Here is a 17,406-nt window from a genome sequence, read left to right on the forward strand (position 1 = left end):
TGCAGCCAAGGTGATCAGAGAGACAGGCAGGAGAGTGCTTGGTTTGTCTTCTTATAGGAAAGGGGGGAAGGAGACTTGGAAGGAGACCCCGAAATACAGGAAGTTATACAAAGAAAGAGATTAGCGAAAAAGTGGGACACTGAGAGGACTGAGGTGAGGCGAAAGGAATACATTGAGATGCGACGTAGGGCAAAGTTAGAGGTGGCGAAGGCTAAACAAGAGGCATATGACGACATGTACACCAGGTTGGACAGGAAAGAAGGAGAAAAGTATGTCTACAGTTTGGCCAGACAGAGGGATAGAGATGGAAAGAATGTGCAGCAGGTAAGGGTGACTAAGGATAGAGATAGAAATGTGTTGACAGGTGCCAGTAGTGTGCTGAAAAGATGGAAAGAATATTTTGAGAAGTTGATGAATATAGAAAATGAGAGAGAATAGGCAAGTGTGAAGGACCAGGAAGTGGCAATGATTAGCAAGGAAGAAGTTTAAAGGCACTACAAAGGTTTAAAAATGGAAAGGCAGTTGGTCCTGATGACATACCTGTCGAGGGATGGAAGGAATTTGGAGAGGTGGCTGTGGGGTTTTTGACCAACTTATTCAATAGAAAACGAGCGGGTGAGAAGATGACTGAAGAATGGAGAAAGTGTGCAAGTTCCAATTTTTAATAACAAAGGCTATGTTCAGAGCTGCGGGAACTATAGAGGAATAAAGTTGATGAGCCACACAATGGTGTTACAGTGAAGAAAATAAGTATTTGAACACCCTGCTATATTGCAAGTTCTCCTACTTAGAAATCATGGAGGGGTCTGAAATTTTCATCGTAGGTGCATGTCCACTGTGAGAGAGATGCTCGAAAAAGAAAAATCCAGAAATTACAATGTATGATTTTTTTTTTAACGATTTATTTGCGTGATACAGCTGGAAATAAGTATTTGAACACCTGAGAAAACCAATGTTAATATTTGGCAAAGTAGCCTTTTTTTGCAATTACAGAGGTCAAACGTTTCCTGTAGTTGTTCACCAGGTTTGCATACACTGCAGGAGGGATTTTGGCCCACTCATCCACACAGATCTTCTCTAGATCAGACAGGTGTCTGGGCTGTCGCTGAGAAACACGGAGTTTCAGCTCCCTCCAAAGATTCTCTTTTGGGTTTAGGTTTGGAGACTGGCTAGGCCACACCTAGCCACTCCTTGGTTTTTTCTGGCTGTATGCTTCGGGTCATTGTCATGTTAAAAGACCCAGCCAAGACCTATCTTCAATGCTCTGAGTGAGGGAAAGAGGTTGTTCCCCAAAATCCCACAATACATGGCTGTGGTCATCCTTTCCTTAATACAGTGCAGTCTTTCTGTCCCATGTGCAGAAAAAAAAAACCCCAAAGCATGATGCTACCACGCCCCATGCTTCACAGTAGTTATGGTGTTCTCAGGATGGAACTCATCATTTGTCTTCCTCTAAACATGGTTAGTAGAATTATGACCAAAAAGTTCCATTTTGGTCTCATCTGACCGCAAAACTTTCTCCCATGACTCCTCTGTATCATGCAATTGTCATTGGTAAACTTAAGACGGGCCTTGACATGTGCTGGTTTAAGCAGGGTTTAAGGGTGCTGAGGATTGAGCTGCTCGGCAAAAGAGCGAGAGGAAGACCAAAGAGAAGGTTGATGGATGTTGTGAGAGAACAAATGAGGACAGTGGGTGTTCGAGAGGAGGATGCATGAGATAGGTTTCAATGGAAAAAGATGACACGCTGTGGCGCCCCCTTCCGGGACAAGCCGAAAGGAAAAGAAGAAGTCAGAAAACCATTACAGTCTACTTGAGATAAAAGCATGGATGAGCTTTTCCTGGTCTGCTTGACACATAGTATGTATGTGACATACAAGCCTTCACTCTATGTATGTTCTTCAGATGGTAAGAGGCAGTTTTACTGATTGATTTGATATGACTGCTGAAAGTCATGTTTGAATCAATCAGAACACCAAGGATGGTTTAAAAACTCTTTAAAAAAAAAAAACTCTTAAATTGAAAAAAATTTGATAATAATCAGATGATATGAAAAAATAGTTGTGATCTTTTTTTTTTTCCTTTCTGCCAGATTGTCCAGCCCCAGGTGACAATCTTTTGTCCACTTCAGGAGTTCATTTGATTACGATTCTAAAAGAAAATAACTTTTTTTTTTTTTAATCTCACAGGCCAAAGAAGAAGATGACCACGATGGAAATGAGAGTGACAGCTCATTGCTCTCTGGTACTTCGTCTGGCCCAAATTTTAATTACATCCTCAACATGTCCCTCTGGTGCTTGACTAAAGAGAAGGTGGAGGAGCTCCTGAAACAAAGAGACCAGAAGGTTTGGTTAACCACATTTCATTTTCTATTCTGCACACCGGTCTTCATTTTAATGCAGACCTCCAGAAGCACACAAGCCGGTACAATCTATAGACCGCTCCCAATCCTCTTCTTTTCCTTTCGGCTTGTCCCGTTAGGGGTTGCCACAGCGTGTCATCTTTTGCCATTTTAGCCGATCTCCTGCATCTTCCTCTCTCACCCCAACTGCCCTCATGTCTTCCCTCACCACATCCATAAACCTTCTCTTTGGTCTTCCTCTCGCCCTTTTGCCTGGCAGCTCCATCCTCAGCACCCTACCACCAATATAATCACTCTCTCGCCTCTGAACATGTCCAAACCATCGAAGTCTGCTCTCTCGAACCTTGTCTCCAAAACATCCAACTTTAGCTGTCCCTCTAATGAGCTCATTTCTAATTCTATCCAACCTGCTCACTCCGAGCGAGAACCTCAACATCTTCATTTCTGCCACCTCCAGTTCTGCTTCCTGTTGTTTTTTCAGTGCCAACGTCTCTAATCCGTACATCATGGTCAGCCTCACCACTGTTTTGTAAACTTTGCCCTTCATCCTAGCAGAGACTCTTCTGCCACATAACACACCAGACACCTTTCGCCAGCTGTTCCAACCTGCTTGGAGCCGTTTCTTCACTTCCTTACCACACTCACCATTGCTCTGGATTGTTGACCCTAAATATTTGAAGTCGTCCACCCTTGCTATCTCTTCCCCCTCCACTTTTCTCATTCACGCACATATATTCTGTTTTACTTCGGCTAATCTTCATTCCTCTCCTTTCCATTGCATGTCTCCATCTTTCTAATTGTTCCTCTGCATGCTCCCTGCTTTCACTGCTTATCACAATATCATCTGCGAACATCATGGTCCAAGGGGATTCCAGTCTAACCTCATCTCTCAGCCTATCCATTACCACTGCAAACAGGAAGGGGCTCAGAGCTGATCCCTGATGCAGTCTGCCATCATACATGTCCTGTATTATTTTAACATACTTCTCTGCCACACCAGACTTACGCATGCAGTACCACAGTTCCTCTCTTGGTCCTCTGTCATGGGCTTTCTCTAGATCCACAAAGACACAATGTAGCTCCTTCTGACCTTCTCTGTACTTTTCCACGAGCATCCCCAAGGCAAATAATGCATCTGTGGTACTCTTTCTAGGCATGAAACCATACTGTTGCTCGCAGATACTTACTTCTGTCCTGAGTCTAGCCTCCACTACTCTTTCCCATAACTTCATTGTGTGGCTCATCAACTTTATTCCTCTATAGTTCCCACAGCTCTGAACATCCCCTTTATTCGTAAAAATGGGAACGAGAACACTTTTCCTCAATTCTTCAGGCATCTTTTCGCCCACTAGTATTCTCTTGAATAAGTTGGTCAAAAACTCCACAGCCATCTCTCCAAATTGCTTCCATACATCTCCCGGTATGTCATCAGGACCAACTGCCTTTCCATTTTTCATCCTTTGTAGTGCCTTTCTGACTTCCCCCTTGGTAATCATTGCCACTTCCTGGTCCTTCACACTTGCCTCTTCAACTCTTCCTTCTCTCTCATTTTCTTCATTCATCAACTTATCAAAGTATTCTTTCCATCTATTTAGCACACTACTGGCGCCAGTCAACACATTTCCATCTCTATCCTTAATCACCCTTACCTGCTGCACATCCTTCCCATCTCTATCCTTTCTGTCTGGCCAACCTGTAGAGATCCTTTTCTCCTTCTTTCATGTCCATCCTGGTGTATATGTCTTCATATACCTCTTGTTTAGCCTTTGCCACCTCTACCTTTGCCCTACGTCGCATCTCGATGTACTCCTTTCGCCTCTCCTCAGTCCTCTCAGTATATCACTTCTTCGCTAATCTCTTTCCTTGTATGACCTCCTGTATTTTGAGGTTCCACCACCAAGTCTCCTTCTCCCCTTTCCTACCAGATGACACACCAAGTACTCTCCTGCCTGTCTCTCTGATTACCTTAGCTGTCGTTGTCCAGTCTTCCGGGAGCTTCTGCTGTCCATCGAGAGCCTGTCTTACCTCTTTCCGAAAGGCTGCACAACATTCTTCCTTTCCTCAGCTTCCACCACATGGTTCTCTGCTCTATCTTTGTCTTCTTAATCTTCCTACCCACCACCAGAGTCATCCTACACACTACCATCCTATGCTGTCGAGCTACACTCTCCCCTACCACTACTTTACAGTCAGTAACCTCCTTCATATTCCATCGTCTGCACAAAATATAATCCACCTGTGTATATGTTCCTCCCTCTTCTGGAAATAAGTGTTCACTCCAGCCATCTCCATCCTTTTTGCAAAGTCCACCACCATCTGTCCCTCAAAGTTCCTTTCCTGGATGCCGTACTTACCCATCACTTCTTCATCGCTGTTTCCTTTACCAATATGTCCATTACAATCTGCACCAATCACAACTCTCTGGATGTCTGGGATGCTCAGAACTACTTCATCTAGTTCCTTCCAGAATTTCTCTTTCAACTCTAGGTCACATGCTACCTTTGGGGCATAGCCGCTAACCACATTATACATAACACCCTCAATTTCCAATTTTCGTCTCATCACTCGATCTGATACACTTTTCACCTCCCAAGACATTCTTAGCCATCTCTTCCTTTAAAATAACCCCTACTCCGTGGTATAATAATTTTAACCCTGCTCCTAAACTTCTAGCCTTACTACCTTTCCACCTGCTCTCTTGGATGCACAGAATATCAACCTTTCTCCTAATCATCATGTCAACCAACTCCTGAGCTATTCGTGTCATAGTCCCAACATTCAAAGTCCCTACACTCAGTTGTCCGCTCTGTGCATTCCTCTTTCTTCTGACGATGGATCCGGTTTCCTCCTCTTCTTTGTCTTCGATCCACAGTAGCTGAATTTCCACCGACGCCCTCCTGCTGTTAGCAGTGCCGGGGGCGGGCGTTGTTAACCCGGGCCACGACCTATCTGGTATGGTATAGGCCGCTCCCAATCCCAGATCATGTAAATGTAGTGCGTTGCATCAGGACAAGACATTAGAAGGTTGACGTAATAAAAACACCCGTCCATCTATTTCCCACATAGGTAATCCTCACTTGGTGTGCTGGAGCCTTCAGTTACAGCCCGAACGCGTCACAAAGTAATTACAGGGCACATACTATATAAACAAACAACCAGTCGCATTCACATTCAAACCTATGGAAAAGAAATTTCTTCGATTAACACACCATGCATGTTTTTGGGATGTGGGAAGCAAGTGGACAAGCAAGAGAAAACTCAAACAGTAGACTCCGCACAAGTGATGCTGGATTTGATGTGCTAACCAGTCATCCACTGTTCCACCCAATCAAGATATTAAAAATGATAAATATCGAAGTCCATCCATCCATTTTCTTAGGTGCTTATCCTAAAAAGGGTTTGGAATCCGGGAGCCTATCCCAGCTATCATCAGGCAGGAAGCGGGGTACATCCCAAACCGGTTGCCAGCCAATTGCAGTTCTCCTCACCTGTCGTTCTCTTTTCCTCTGTGTGATCCATAGCCACGGCATGGTGGTTCTGCTGGAGAGCGTTGGCCTCATGTTCTGAGGACTGTGGTTCAAATCCCGGCCCCACCTGTGTGGAGTTTCAATGTTGTCACGGTGCCTCTGTGAGTTTCCTCTGGGCACTCCGGTTTCCTTCCACATCCCAAAAACATGCATTAATTGGAGACTCTAAATTTGCCCTAGGTGCAATTGTGAGTTTGACTGTTGTCTGTCGCCGTGTGCTCTGCGATTTGGCTGGCAACTAGTTCAGGGTGTACTCTGCCTCCTGCCCGATGACAGCTGGGATAGGCTACAGCACTCCTGCAACCCTCATGAGGATAAGCAGCTCACAAAATGGATGGATGGATTATTCTTGCCCCATCACAAACCTGCCGGTTTGTTTGCAACAGCTACCTGCCACACCAAACTCGAAAATCAAGCATCACAGGCTTGACGCAAATCTAATATTTATTCCACACATTTTTAACAGCTTTGTAAGTGTTTGTCATTTGGCTTCCGAACAGAAATTTTATTTAAAAAAAAAAAAAAAATCCATCTTTTTCCCATGTTCATACATTTTTTTTAATTTCCACATAGCCACTCGGGGTTGCTAAAGAGTCGCAGATTGCTGACCCTTGATCTATGGGAAAGTGGAATCCTAAAACTCAAAATATGAGAGAATTTTTGCATCAAAGACCAAAAGCTTTGAATTGGTATGCATTCCCACAGAGCATGAACAGAAATGTCAGGGGTATTTTTTCATGCATTTCACACATATAATCAATGGAGAAAAGCCATTTTACTCGATGGAGTACTTTATATTTTATCAACTGTAGATTTGTATTTTTTTGTCTTTCTTAAGCTCTTGCTTTATATCTGTATCAAATATTTATGGGAAGCAGACATGGACAAGTTGTTCTTCCCATTTGGTGATTGGTCGTTGCATTGATTTAGTACATAATATTTTTAAAATCTTAAGATTTTTTTGTGAGACATGCTTGACAAACTACTGAAGTTGGAGAATGCTCTGGACTGTTGGGTATTCTTTTATTTATTGCTCCTTTTAATTTATTGTATTTAAGAAAATGAACACGCATTACTTGGAATTCTTGGAACAGTTTATCATCCATCCTAAAAACATAATTGTAAAATAGTTGGAGGTGGTGAATTCCATGTTGTTTCCGATCACTAAAATTAAGGTGTATGTGATAAACTTCGAAATTTAACTCGATTCCTTTTTTGAATTTTTGTTCATTTTTTTCTTTTAGGAAGAATGTATTATTGTACCTCTCCAACTGCTTTCCCGGTTTCGCACAACAGAGAAGGGGACAAGGTTGCAGAGTTGTTGAATTTCAAACTCATCCCATTCCTTCCTCACAAAATCAAAATCCAGGTCCTTCAATAGAGACTTGGTGGGGGTCCTAAATTTGATTCAACTTTGAGATTAAGAGAAATTGGTGCGTGATCGCTGATGATGATTGGATATGTTTTGGGAGTAATGCTTTGAGCTGGCGAATTGTTTGAACAAAAATCTATTCTTGAAAAAAGAAATGGGGGTCTATATGTCAACAAGACCAAAGTCATCTAAATACTGCTTTAATATATTGGAACATTGTGTGCTCTTGTTTAAATTTAAGTGCTCTATTAGGGGATTTAATGAGGTTAACATCTCCTCCCATAATAATTATACAATAGACATACAAGTGAGGAGTCACTTATGGTGTAGTGTACACACATCTTACTACCGGTAGCAGTAGCGTGGGATCAATTCCCACTCAGTGATGGTGTTGATAGCTGCCCTGCGAATGATTGACGACCAGTTCATGGTGTACGCCGCCTTTCGCTCGAAGCTAGCTGGGATAGGCTGCGGCTTTCCCTTGAACCTTGTAATGGATGGCTGACAAGTTTAGCGAGTGTGAAAAGACAATGTGAAAGAAGGTTGGATCATCTTTATACAAAAAGCATATACATTGACAATTATGGAAATCTTTTTGATTATTGTGGCCTGTATTTGTCATTATTTTTTATCTATTGTAAAATGCAATCTTATGGAATACTATTGAGACTCCTCTTTGTTGGCTGTGATAAAAGGTCAAAAATACTTGAGTAAAATTAGTCAGATGCATTTTTGTTCTGATATATACAGTGAAGAAAATTAGTATTTGAACACCCTGCTATATTGCAAGTTCTCCCACTTAGAAATCATGGGTGGAAGTCCACTGTGAGAGAGATAATCTAAAGAAAATCCAGAAATCACAACAAAATTTTTTTAACAATTTATTTGTGTGATACAGCTGCAAATAAGTATTTGAACACCTGTCTATCAGCAAGAATTCTGACCCTCTAAGACTTGTTAGTCCACCTTAAAAAGTCCACCTCCACTCCATGTATTATCCTGAATCAGATGCACCTGTGTGAGGTCGCGAGCTGCATATACACACCTGGCCACCCCATACAATCAGTAAGACTCAAACTTGTAATACGGCCAAGACCAAAGAGCTGTCCGAAGACATCAGAGACAAAATTGTACAACTCCACACGGCTGGAAAGGGCTATGGAGAAATTGCCAAGCAATCTTGGTGGAAAAAAGGTCCACTGAAGAAGCTAAACATGACCGTCAATCTCAATCGGAGTGGAGCCCAGTGCAAGGTATCACCTCGTGGGGTCTCAATAATTCTTAGAAAGGTGAGAAATCAGCCCAGTATTACACAACAGGACTTGGTCATTGACCTGAAAAGAGCTAGGTGCACCTTTTCCCAGATGACTGTTGGTAATACACAAAGACGTCTGGTTTGAAATCATGCATAGCACGGAAGGTTCATCTGCTTAAACCACCACATGTCAAGGCCCGTCTTAAGTTTGCCAATAACAATTTGGATGATACAGAGGAGTCATGGGAAAAGGTTTTTTGGTCACTCAGTCAGAGCATTGAAGATGGCTTGTGGCTGGGGCTATGTCATGGCCCGTCTTAAATAGCCAATGACCATTTGGACGATACAGAGGAGTCATGGGAGAAAGTTTTGTGGTCAGATGAAACCAAAATGGAACTTTTTGGTCATATTTCCACTTACTGTGTTTGGAGGAAGACAAATGATGAGTTCCATCCCAAGAACACCATCCCTACTGTGAAGCATGGGGGCGGTAGCATCATGCTTTGGGGGTGTTTTTCTGCACATGAAAAAGGATGACTGGACTGTATTAAGGAGAGGATGACTGTGGCCATGTATTGTGAGATTTTGGGGAACAACCTCTTTCCCTCACTCAGAGAGAACCTCAAAATCTTCATTTCCGCCTCCTCCAGGTCTACTTTCTGGTTTCTCTTCAGTGCCACGCTCTCTAATCCATACATCACAGCTGGCCTCACCACTGTGTACTTTGCCCTTCATCCTAGCAGAGACTCTTCTGTCACATAACACACCTGAAATCTTCCACCAGCTGTTCCAACCTGCTTGGACTCGTTTCTTCAGTCCCTTACCACACTCACAATTTCTCTGGATTGCTGACCCTAAGTATTTGAAGTCATCCACCTTTGCTATCTTTTCTCCCTCGAGCCTCACTCTTCCCCCTCCACCTTTCTCATTCACGCACATGTATTGTTTTACTTTGGCTAATATTCATTCCTCTCCTTTTCAGTGCATGTATCCATCTTTCTAATTGTTCCTCTGCATGCTCCCTGCTTTCACTGCATATCACAATATCATCTGCGAACATCATTGTCCTGCTACTTTATTATGAGCATTCTCAAGGCCAATAATGGATCTCCTCAAATTGCTTCCATACCTCCACAGGTTATCATCAGGACCATCTCCCTTTCCATTTTTCATCCTCTTTAGGAATCATTCCCACTTCCTGGTTTATCTCACTTGCTTCTTCTACTCTTCCTTCTCTCTCATTTTCTTCATTCATCAACTTCTATTCAATTTGCCACACTACTGGCACCAGTCAACACATTTCCATCTCCATGCTTAATGACCCTAACCTGCTGCACCTCCTTGCCATCTCTATTCCCCTGTCAGGCAAACCTGTAAAGATCCTTTTTCTCCTTCTTTAGTGTCCATCCTACTGTACATGTCATCATATGGCTCATGTTTGGCCTTCGCCACCTCTACATTTGCCTTACGTCGCATCTCAACTTTTTCCACTACTCTGTCCTCTCTGTGTTCACTAACCTCTTTCTTTGTATGACTTCTTGTACTTTAGGGTTCACCACCAGGTCTCTTCGCCCCTGTCCGATCAGAAGATACCCCAAATACTCGCCTACCTTTCTCTTTGATCACCTGAACTGAAGTTGTCCAGTCTTCCAGGCACTTTTCCTGTCCACCAAGAGCTTGTCTTACCTTTTTCCAAAAGGCCTCAAAACACTCTTCCTTTCTCAGGTTCCACCACATCATTTGAAGCTTACCTCTTCTTAATCTTCTTCCCTACCACCAGAGCCATCCTACACACCACCTTCCTATGCTGTCTAGCGACACATGCCACTCCCATACAGTCAGTAACCACCTTTTGATTACATCGTCTGAATAAACTGTAGTCTACGTCCGTGGATTACAGTTTCTCTCTAACGTTGTAGGTCACCCTAGGTTCCTCCTGCTTCTGGAAAAAAAAAGTGCTCACTACTGCCATTTTCTTCCTTTTTTGCAAAGTCTACCACCATCTGTCCCTCAAAGTTCCGTTCTTGGATGCTGTACTTGACCTAAATTTAACTTCATGACCCCTGTTTCCTTCGCCAACATATCCAATACAATCTGCACCAATCACAACTAGTGCTCGTTGTCTTGGGTGCTCAAAACTGCTTCATCTTGTTCCCTCTAGAATTTCTCTTTCAACTCTAGGTCACATCCGACCTGTGTGGCATAGCCACTCATTACATTATGCATACCCTCAATTTAAAGTTTCAGCCTCATCAATTGATCTCATACTCTTTTTCAACACCAAGGCATTCTTAACCAACTTTTTTCTTGGAAAAAAAAAAAAAAAGCCTACTCCATTTCCTTCCCATTTACTCCATGGTAAAATTATTTAAACCCTTCTCCTAAACTTCTAGCCTGACCACCTTTCCACTTGCTCTCTTGGATGCACAATATATAATTTTTTCTCCTGATCATCACGTAAATAAACTCCTGAGCTTTTCTTGTTTTAGTCCTAACATTCACAATCCTTACCTTCAGTTGTAGGCTCTGTGGTTTCCTCTTCTCTTTCTGCTGAAGAATCTGCTTTCCTCCTCTTCGACCCACAGTAGCTGAATTTCCACCGACACCCTGCAGATTAACGGTGCCGGGGGCAACATTGTTTAACACAGGCCACGACCAATCCAGTATGAGATTCGTTAGATGAAGGGTCATATTTGTTTTACAAAGTTTTAAAACAGATGCCTTTCCTGATGTACCCCTCTGCATTTATCTGGGCTTGGGCCCACCCTACAGATTGCACTTGCTTGTTCTCCCATAGGGCTGCATTGACTGTCTGCATTTCTCTTAAGCTCGTGCACCTACATCATCAAATCACGTACGTCACTGGCTGGAAGTGTCGGTCAAACAAACCATTCTTCAATGCTAAATCAGTTGGAGACGATGCAAAAATACATCTTATACCACGATGCCCAGAGTTTTGTCCGATCCCATTAAACATTTAATCAGACAATTACCCATCTTGATCCCCGACCTGGAGATGGCTTGTCACCCTTTTCCGACTGAGGACCATAGTCTTGGATTTGGAGGTGCTGATTCTCATGCCAGCCACTTCACACTCTGCTGCGAATCTCTCCAGTGAGAGCTAGAGATCACGGCTTTATGAAGCCAACAGAACCACATCATCTGCAAAGAGCAGAGATGGAATGCTCGGGCCACCAAACCGGACACCCTCTATGCTTCGTCTGCGCCTAGAAATCCTGTCCATAAAAATTATGAACAAAATCGGTGACAAAGGGCACCCTTGGCAGAGTCCAACTCTCACTGGAAACAAGTCCAACTTATTACCGGCAATGCAGACCAAACTCTGACAGCGGTCATACAGCTCATATGAGGGGATTCGGTACCCCATATACCCGAAGAACCCCCCACAGGACTCCCCGAGAGACACTGTCGAATGCCTTCTCCAAGTCCACAAAACACATGTAGACTGGTTGGGGAAACTCCCATGCACCCTCGAGGATCCTGCCAAGGGAGTAGAGCTGGTCCACTGTTCCATGGCCAGGACGAAAACCACATTGCTCCTCCTCAGTCCGAGACTCGACTTCCTGACAGACCCTCCTGAGTAGACCTTACCAGGGAGGCTGAGGAGTGTGATCCCTCTATAGTTGGAAAACACCCTCCGGTCACCCTTCTTGAAAAGGGGAGGCACTGTCCCCGATGTCCACGCGATGTTGCAGAGGCGTGTCAACCAGGACAGTCCCACAACATCCAAAGCCTTTAAGAACTCCAAGGGACTCTCATCCACCCCCAGGGCCCTGCCACCAAGGAGCTTTTTAACCACCTCGGTGACCTCAACCCCAGAGATAGAAGAGCCCGCCTCAGAGCACCCAGACTCAGCTTCCTCGTGGGAAGGCATGTTGGTGGAGTTGAGGAAGTCTTCGAAGTATTCTCCCCACCGACTCACAGCATCCCGAGTTGAGGTCAGCAGCGCCCCGTCCCCACTCTACACAGTGTTGACGGTGCACTGCTTCCCCCCTCCTGAGATGCCGAACAGTGGACTAGAATTTCCTCGAAGCCATCCTGAAGTCGTTCTCCATGGCCTCCATGACCGAACTCTTCCCACGCCCAGGTTTTTGCCTCAGCAACCACCGAAGCTGCATTCCGCTTAGCCAGCCAATGCTCAATAGGATTCCTTCTTCAGCTTGACAGAATCCCTCACTGTTGGTGTCCAGGGGTTAAGACAATGTAGCTATCTGATTGGCTGTTATTGTACGAGTGATAGAAATGTCAGAAAGGTCCATTCTGTGACTCTCAGAATTCTGAGCTAATTTCTAATCCTATTCAACCTGCTCACTCTGGATGTATCCAAACCATCAAAGTCTGCTTTCTATAAATTTGTCTCCAAAATGTCTAATTTTGGCTCTCCCTCTAAAGAGCTCATTTCTAACCCTCACCAACCTGCTCACTGTGAAAAAGAACCTCATGATCTTCATTTCCGCTGCCTTCAGCTCTGTTTCCTGTTGTCTCTTCAGGGCACCTGTCTCTAATCCATATATCATGGCTGGCCTCGCCACTCTCTTATAAACCTTTCCCTTCATCCGAGCAGAGGCTCCTCTGTCACATAACACAACTTAAACCTTCTGCCTTTTATTCTAATCTACTTGTACCTGTTTCTTTACTTCCTTACCATACTTGCAATTGGAATTATTAGAGCAATCCTTTCTGTCTCTTCTCCCCGTAGCCTCACTCTTCTACCTCCACCTCTCATTCATGCACATATAACTGTATTTTGTTTTTGGCTCATCTCCATTCCTCTCCTTTCCAGTGCATGCCTCCACTTTTCTAACTGTTCCTCCACCTGCTTCCCTTTTCACTGCAGATCAAAATGTCATCTGGCAACATCATGGTCCAAGGGGATTCCACTCCAACCTAACCTCCACTACCACAGCAAAGCGGAATGGGGCTCAGAGTTGATCCCAGATGCAGTCCCACCTCCTCCTTAAATTATTCTGTTACACCGCCAGCACACCTCACTACTGTTCTGCAGCCGCCGCACATGTCCTGTACTATTGTAAAATACTTCATTGCCACCCCAGGATTTAAAACTACAGTCCCTTGTCTTGGTACTCTGCCTTCGGCTTTCTCAAGATCCACAAAGACACAATGTAATTCCTGACCTTTCCAGGTGCATTCAAAACCCGTTTTAAATCTCTTACTAAAGAAAGCCAACTTATACAATGATGCACTAACCATCCATCCATCCATCCATTTTCTGAGCCTCTATCAGCTATCTTTGGGCTGGAGGTGGGGTACACCCTGAACTGGTTGCCATCCAATCGCAGGGCACATAGAAACAAATGAGCTTTTTTTTTAAGTTTGAAAATGGAAAAATACGGGAAAGAAAATTTGATTGTTTTTGTTTCAATATAATTCGTGTGAGGACAGAAATAATAAACATTATTTCAGCTCAGTAAGATGTAAAAGTGTGTTGAATAAATATTACATTTCAATATTTCTCTCAACGAAGATTTTCATCACAGCCTGCGATTCTTGCTTTTTCGAGTTTGGTGTGGCAGGTGGCTGTTGCAAACAAACCGGCAGGTTTGTGATAGGCCAAGAATCATCCATCCATTTTCTGAGCTGCTTATCCTCGCGAGGGATGTCGGACAGCTGTTGCCTCTTTCAGTTGGGTAGAGCAAATGGAGACAGACAACAGTCACACTCACAATCACACCTAAGGGTAATTTAGATTCTCCAGTTAATGGATGTTTTGGGGATTTGGGAGGAAACTGGAGTGCCCTAAGAAAACCCACGCAGGCACGGGGAGACCATGTAAACTCCACACATAGGGCCAAAATTTCAAACCCAATCCTCAGAACTGTGAGGCTGACGTCTCAGTCGTGCCACTGTGCCATCATGGACTAACTGATTACAGACAAATATCAAACCTGATATCCTATCACTTGCATATAGAGCAACCTTCAACTCTATATAGGTTGAAGAATGATGAGTATGCAAATGTCAGGCAAGAGAATCTTAAATTCTCTAAAAATCCTTTAAAATTGTCCTCCGTTTTGACATGTGTTAAGAGTGGACTCGTCCCAGTTTTAGGGTACCAAACAAGTTGGGGCCAACAATCTTAAATAATGAAGTGTTTATTTATGAATGTATTTATGACCAAAGGTCTTCATGTGTTTGGGGGATTGACAAGTTCTCCTGTCATGACGCGGTGAATTGTGATGTTGAACAGAATATATCTAATGACAAAGCACCCTGACTCGCCAAAAGGAAAAAAATAAATATAAACAAGCTTGTCTTTCCCATCCATCCATTTTCTATGCCCCTTATCCTCACAAGGGTCGTAGGAGTGCTACTATCCCAGCTGTCAACTGGAAGGAGGCAGGGTACACCCTGAACTGGTTGCCAGCAATCGCAGGGCACGTAGAGACAGACAACAGTTGCACTCACAATCACACCTATGGGTAATTTAGAGTGTCCAATTAATGTTGCATGTTTTTGGGATGTGGGAGGAAACCGGAGTGCCTAGAGAAAACCCATGGCATGGGCCAGGATTGAACACGGGTCTTCAAAACTGTGAGGCCAACGCTTTACATCTACTGTGCCGCCTTGTCTTACCCAAGATAATTTTTTTATCGAAGTGCATTCCCCAGACAGCAAGAACACCTCTTCACCCTCTACCCTAGTGGGACTTTTGTGACTTATAACTGGCACAATAGTATTGGTGTATGGCACTTATTAATTATCAGTCTATTCTTGCACTTTTACAGACAGGAGAGCTGGAGAATCTCCAGAAGAAATCTTCAGAGGATCTGTGGAAGGAGGACTTGGCAGTTTTCATAGAGGAGTTAGATGTAAGTGTTTTTACAGAATTATGTGAGATTCACCTCAGCCAAATTACGGCTACCTCAAAATACAAGGTGGTGACAATGCTCCTTTAAGCTCTTTTCAGTGTGGAAGGTAAACAAGAAAAGCTTTGCTGCAGGAGGCTGGATGCAGTTGAAAAAATAATGACGGTTAAGAACTCAAGAGTATCCGGAAAATATTAACTGCTTAACTTCACATTTTATGTTACAACATTCTGCCAAAATTGAAACAATTAATTATTTGACTTCAATGTTGTAAAAGTAAGTAAGTTTCTTTCGGCTTGTCCCGTTTTTTAGGGGTCGCCACAGCGTGACATCTCTGAACGTCCATATTTGTTTGGCACAGTTTTTACGCCGGATGCCCTTCTTGACACAATCCGGCAACAAACCCCATAATGATGTAAAAAAAAAAACGTTTTTATAAAAACAATGAAATCACAACCACAAGACTCCGGAGCAATGGTGAGTGTGGTAACGGAGTGAAGAAACGGGTCCAAGCAGGTTGGAACAGCTGTCGGAAGGTGTCTGGTGTGTTATGTGACAGAAGAGTGTCTGTTACAATAAAGGGGAAAGTTTATAAAACAGTGGTGAGGTCGGCCATGATTAGAGATGGTGGCACTGAAGAAACAACAGGAAGCAGAACTGGAGGTACCAGAAATGAAGATGTTGAAGTTCTCGCTCGGAGTGAGCAGGTTGGATAGGATTAGAAATGAGGTCATTAGAGGGACAGCCAAAGTTGGAGACAAGGTTTGAGAAAACAGACTTCGATGGTTTGGACATGTTCAGAGGCGAGAGAGTGAGTATATTGATAGAAGGGTGCTGAGGATGGAGCTGCGAGGCAAAAGAGCGAGAGGAAGACCAAAGAGAAGGTTTATGGATGTGGTGAGGGAGGACATGAGGGCAGTTGGGGTTAGAGAAGAAGATGCAGGAGATAGGCTAAGATGGAAAAAGATGATACGCTGTGGCTACCCCTAACGGGACTAGCCGAAAGGTAAAGAAGAAGAATGAAGTCACAACTACATACAGTAAGCATTCACAGCCTTTGCCACACAGTTCAAAATGGATCTCAGCTTAATCATGTTTTTGTTGATCACCATCGAGAGATTCCTACAGTTTAACTGGAGTCCACTTGTGGTACATTCAATGTATTAGACATAATTTGGAAAGGCAGACACCAGTCTATGTAAACTCCCACATGTGACAGTGAATGTCACAGCACAAATCAAGCATGAAGTCAAAGGAATTGTTGTTCAATAGGACAACGGCCCTAAGCACGCAGCCAAGACAACATAGGAGTGGCCCAGCCAGAATCTTGACTTGATTCCAATTGAACATCTCTCGAGAGATCTAAAAATGGCTCTACACTGACCCACCCCACCCCCATCCAGCCGAATGGAGCTCTAGAGGTGCTGCAAAGAGGAATAGGTGATAGGGGTCCCAAGCTTGTGGCATCAATTCTGCCAGAGGTGCATCAATAAAGTACCATATTGAGCAAAGGCAGTGAATGCCTACATGAACATGTCACTTTTTAATTTTGAATACATCTGGAAAAAAAAAGTTTCACATCATGCACTGTTCTATGGAGATGTTTGAGGGGGAAAAAATTATTATACTATGGGACAAGGCTGCAATATAAAAAATGAAATGTTGTGAATACTTTGCAGATCTACTACATGATAAAGAACGCTATGCTGCAAAATAATTACTGTTTTTTGTTTTTTCCATCAGAACTTTGAGGCACTTGAGCGAGAAGAGCATAATTTAGGAAAAGTCATCAAACTTGTGAAAGGTAAAGTTGGTAAACCCAAAGGAAGGAAGCTAAATCTAGAGGAGACTATGCCGTCACCATTTGGCCGCAGGGTGGATCCTCCATCTCAACCCCTGAAATCTGACGTATATAAGAAAGTGACAAAAAAGAAGAAGGTAAATATGAATATTTAGAAGACATATGACAGTTTTTATATTCTACATAAAATGTTTTTCATATTATATAAGATAGGCTGTGTTTTATGTGAAAGATTGCAGTT

At 43.3% G+C, this 17,406-nt stretch overlaps 1 protein-coding gene across 5 annotated transcripts in view; it reads left to right on the forward strand.

The window, feature by feature from the left end:
• Window positions 1–17,406, forward strand: part of top2b (DNA topoisomerase II beta) — a 184,166-nt gene that overhangs the window by 121,853 nt on the left and 44,907 nt on the right. For all 5 annotated transcript variants that reach the window (XM_061844304.1, XM_061844221.1, XM_061844135.1 and 2 more), the window contains exons 27-29: window positions 2,190–2,345; window positions 15,284–15,367; window positions 17,108–17,302. In XM_061844304.1, the coding sequence (XP_061700288.1) occupies window positions 2,190–2,345; window positions 15,284–15,367; window positions 17,108–17,302 (435 nt within the window). The remainder of the gene's footprint in view (window positions 1–2,189; window positions 2,346–15,283; window positions 15,368–17,107; window positions 17,303–17,406) is intronic.

This window comes from Syngnathoides biaculeatus, chromosome 1, assembly GCF_019802595.1.
Source record: "Syngnathoides biaculeatus isolate LvHL_M chromosome 1, ASM1980259v1, whole genome shotgun sequence".
Classification (NCBI taxonomy): domain Eukaryota; kingdom Metazoa; phylum Chordata; class Actinopteri; order Syngnathiformes; family Syngnathidae; genus Syngnathoides; species Syngnathoides biaculeatus.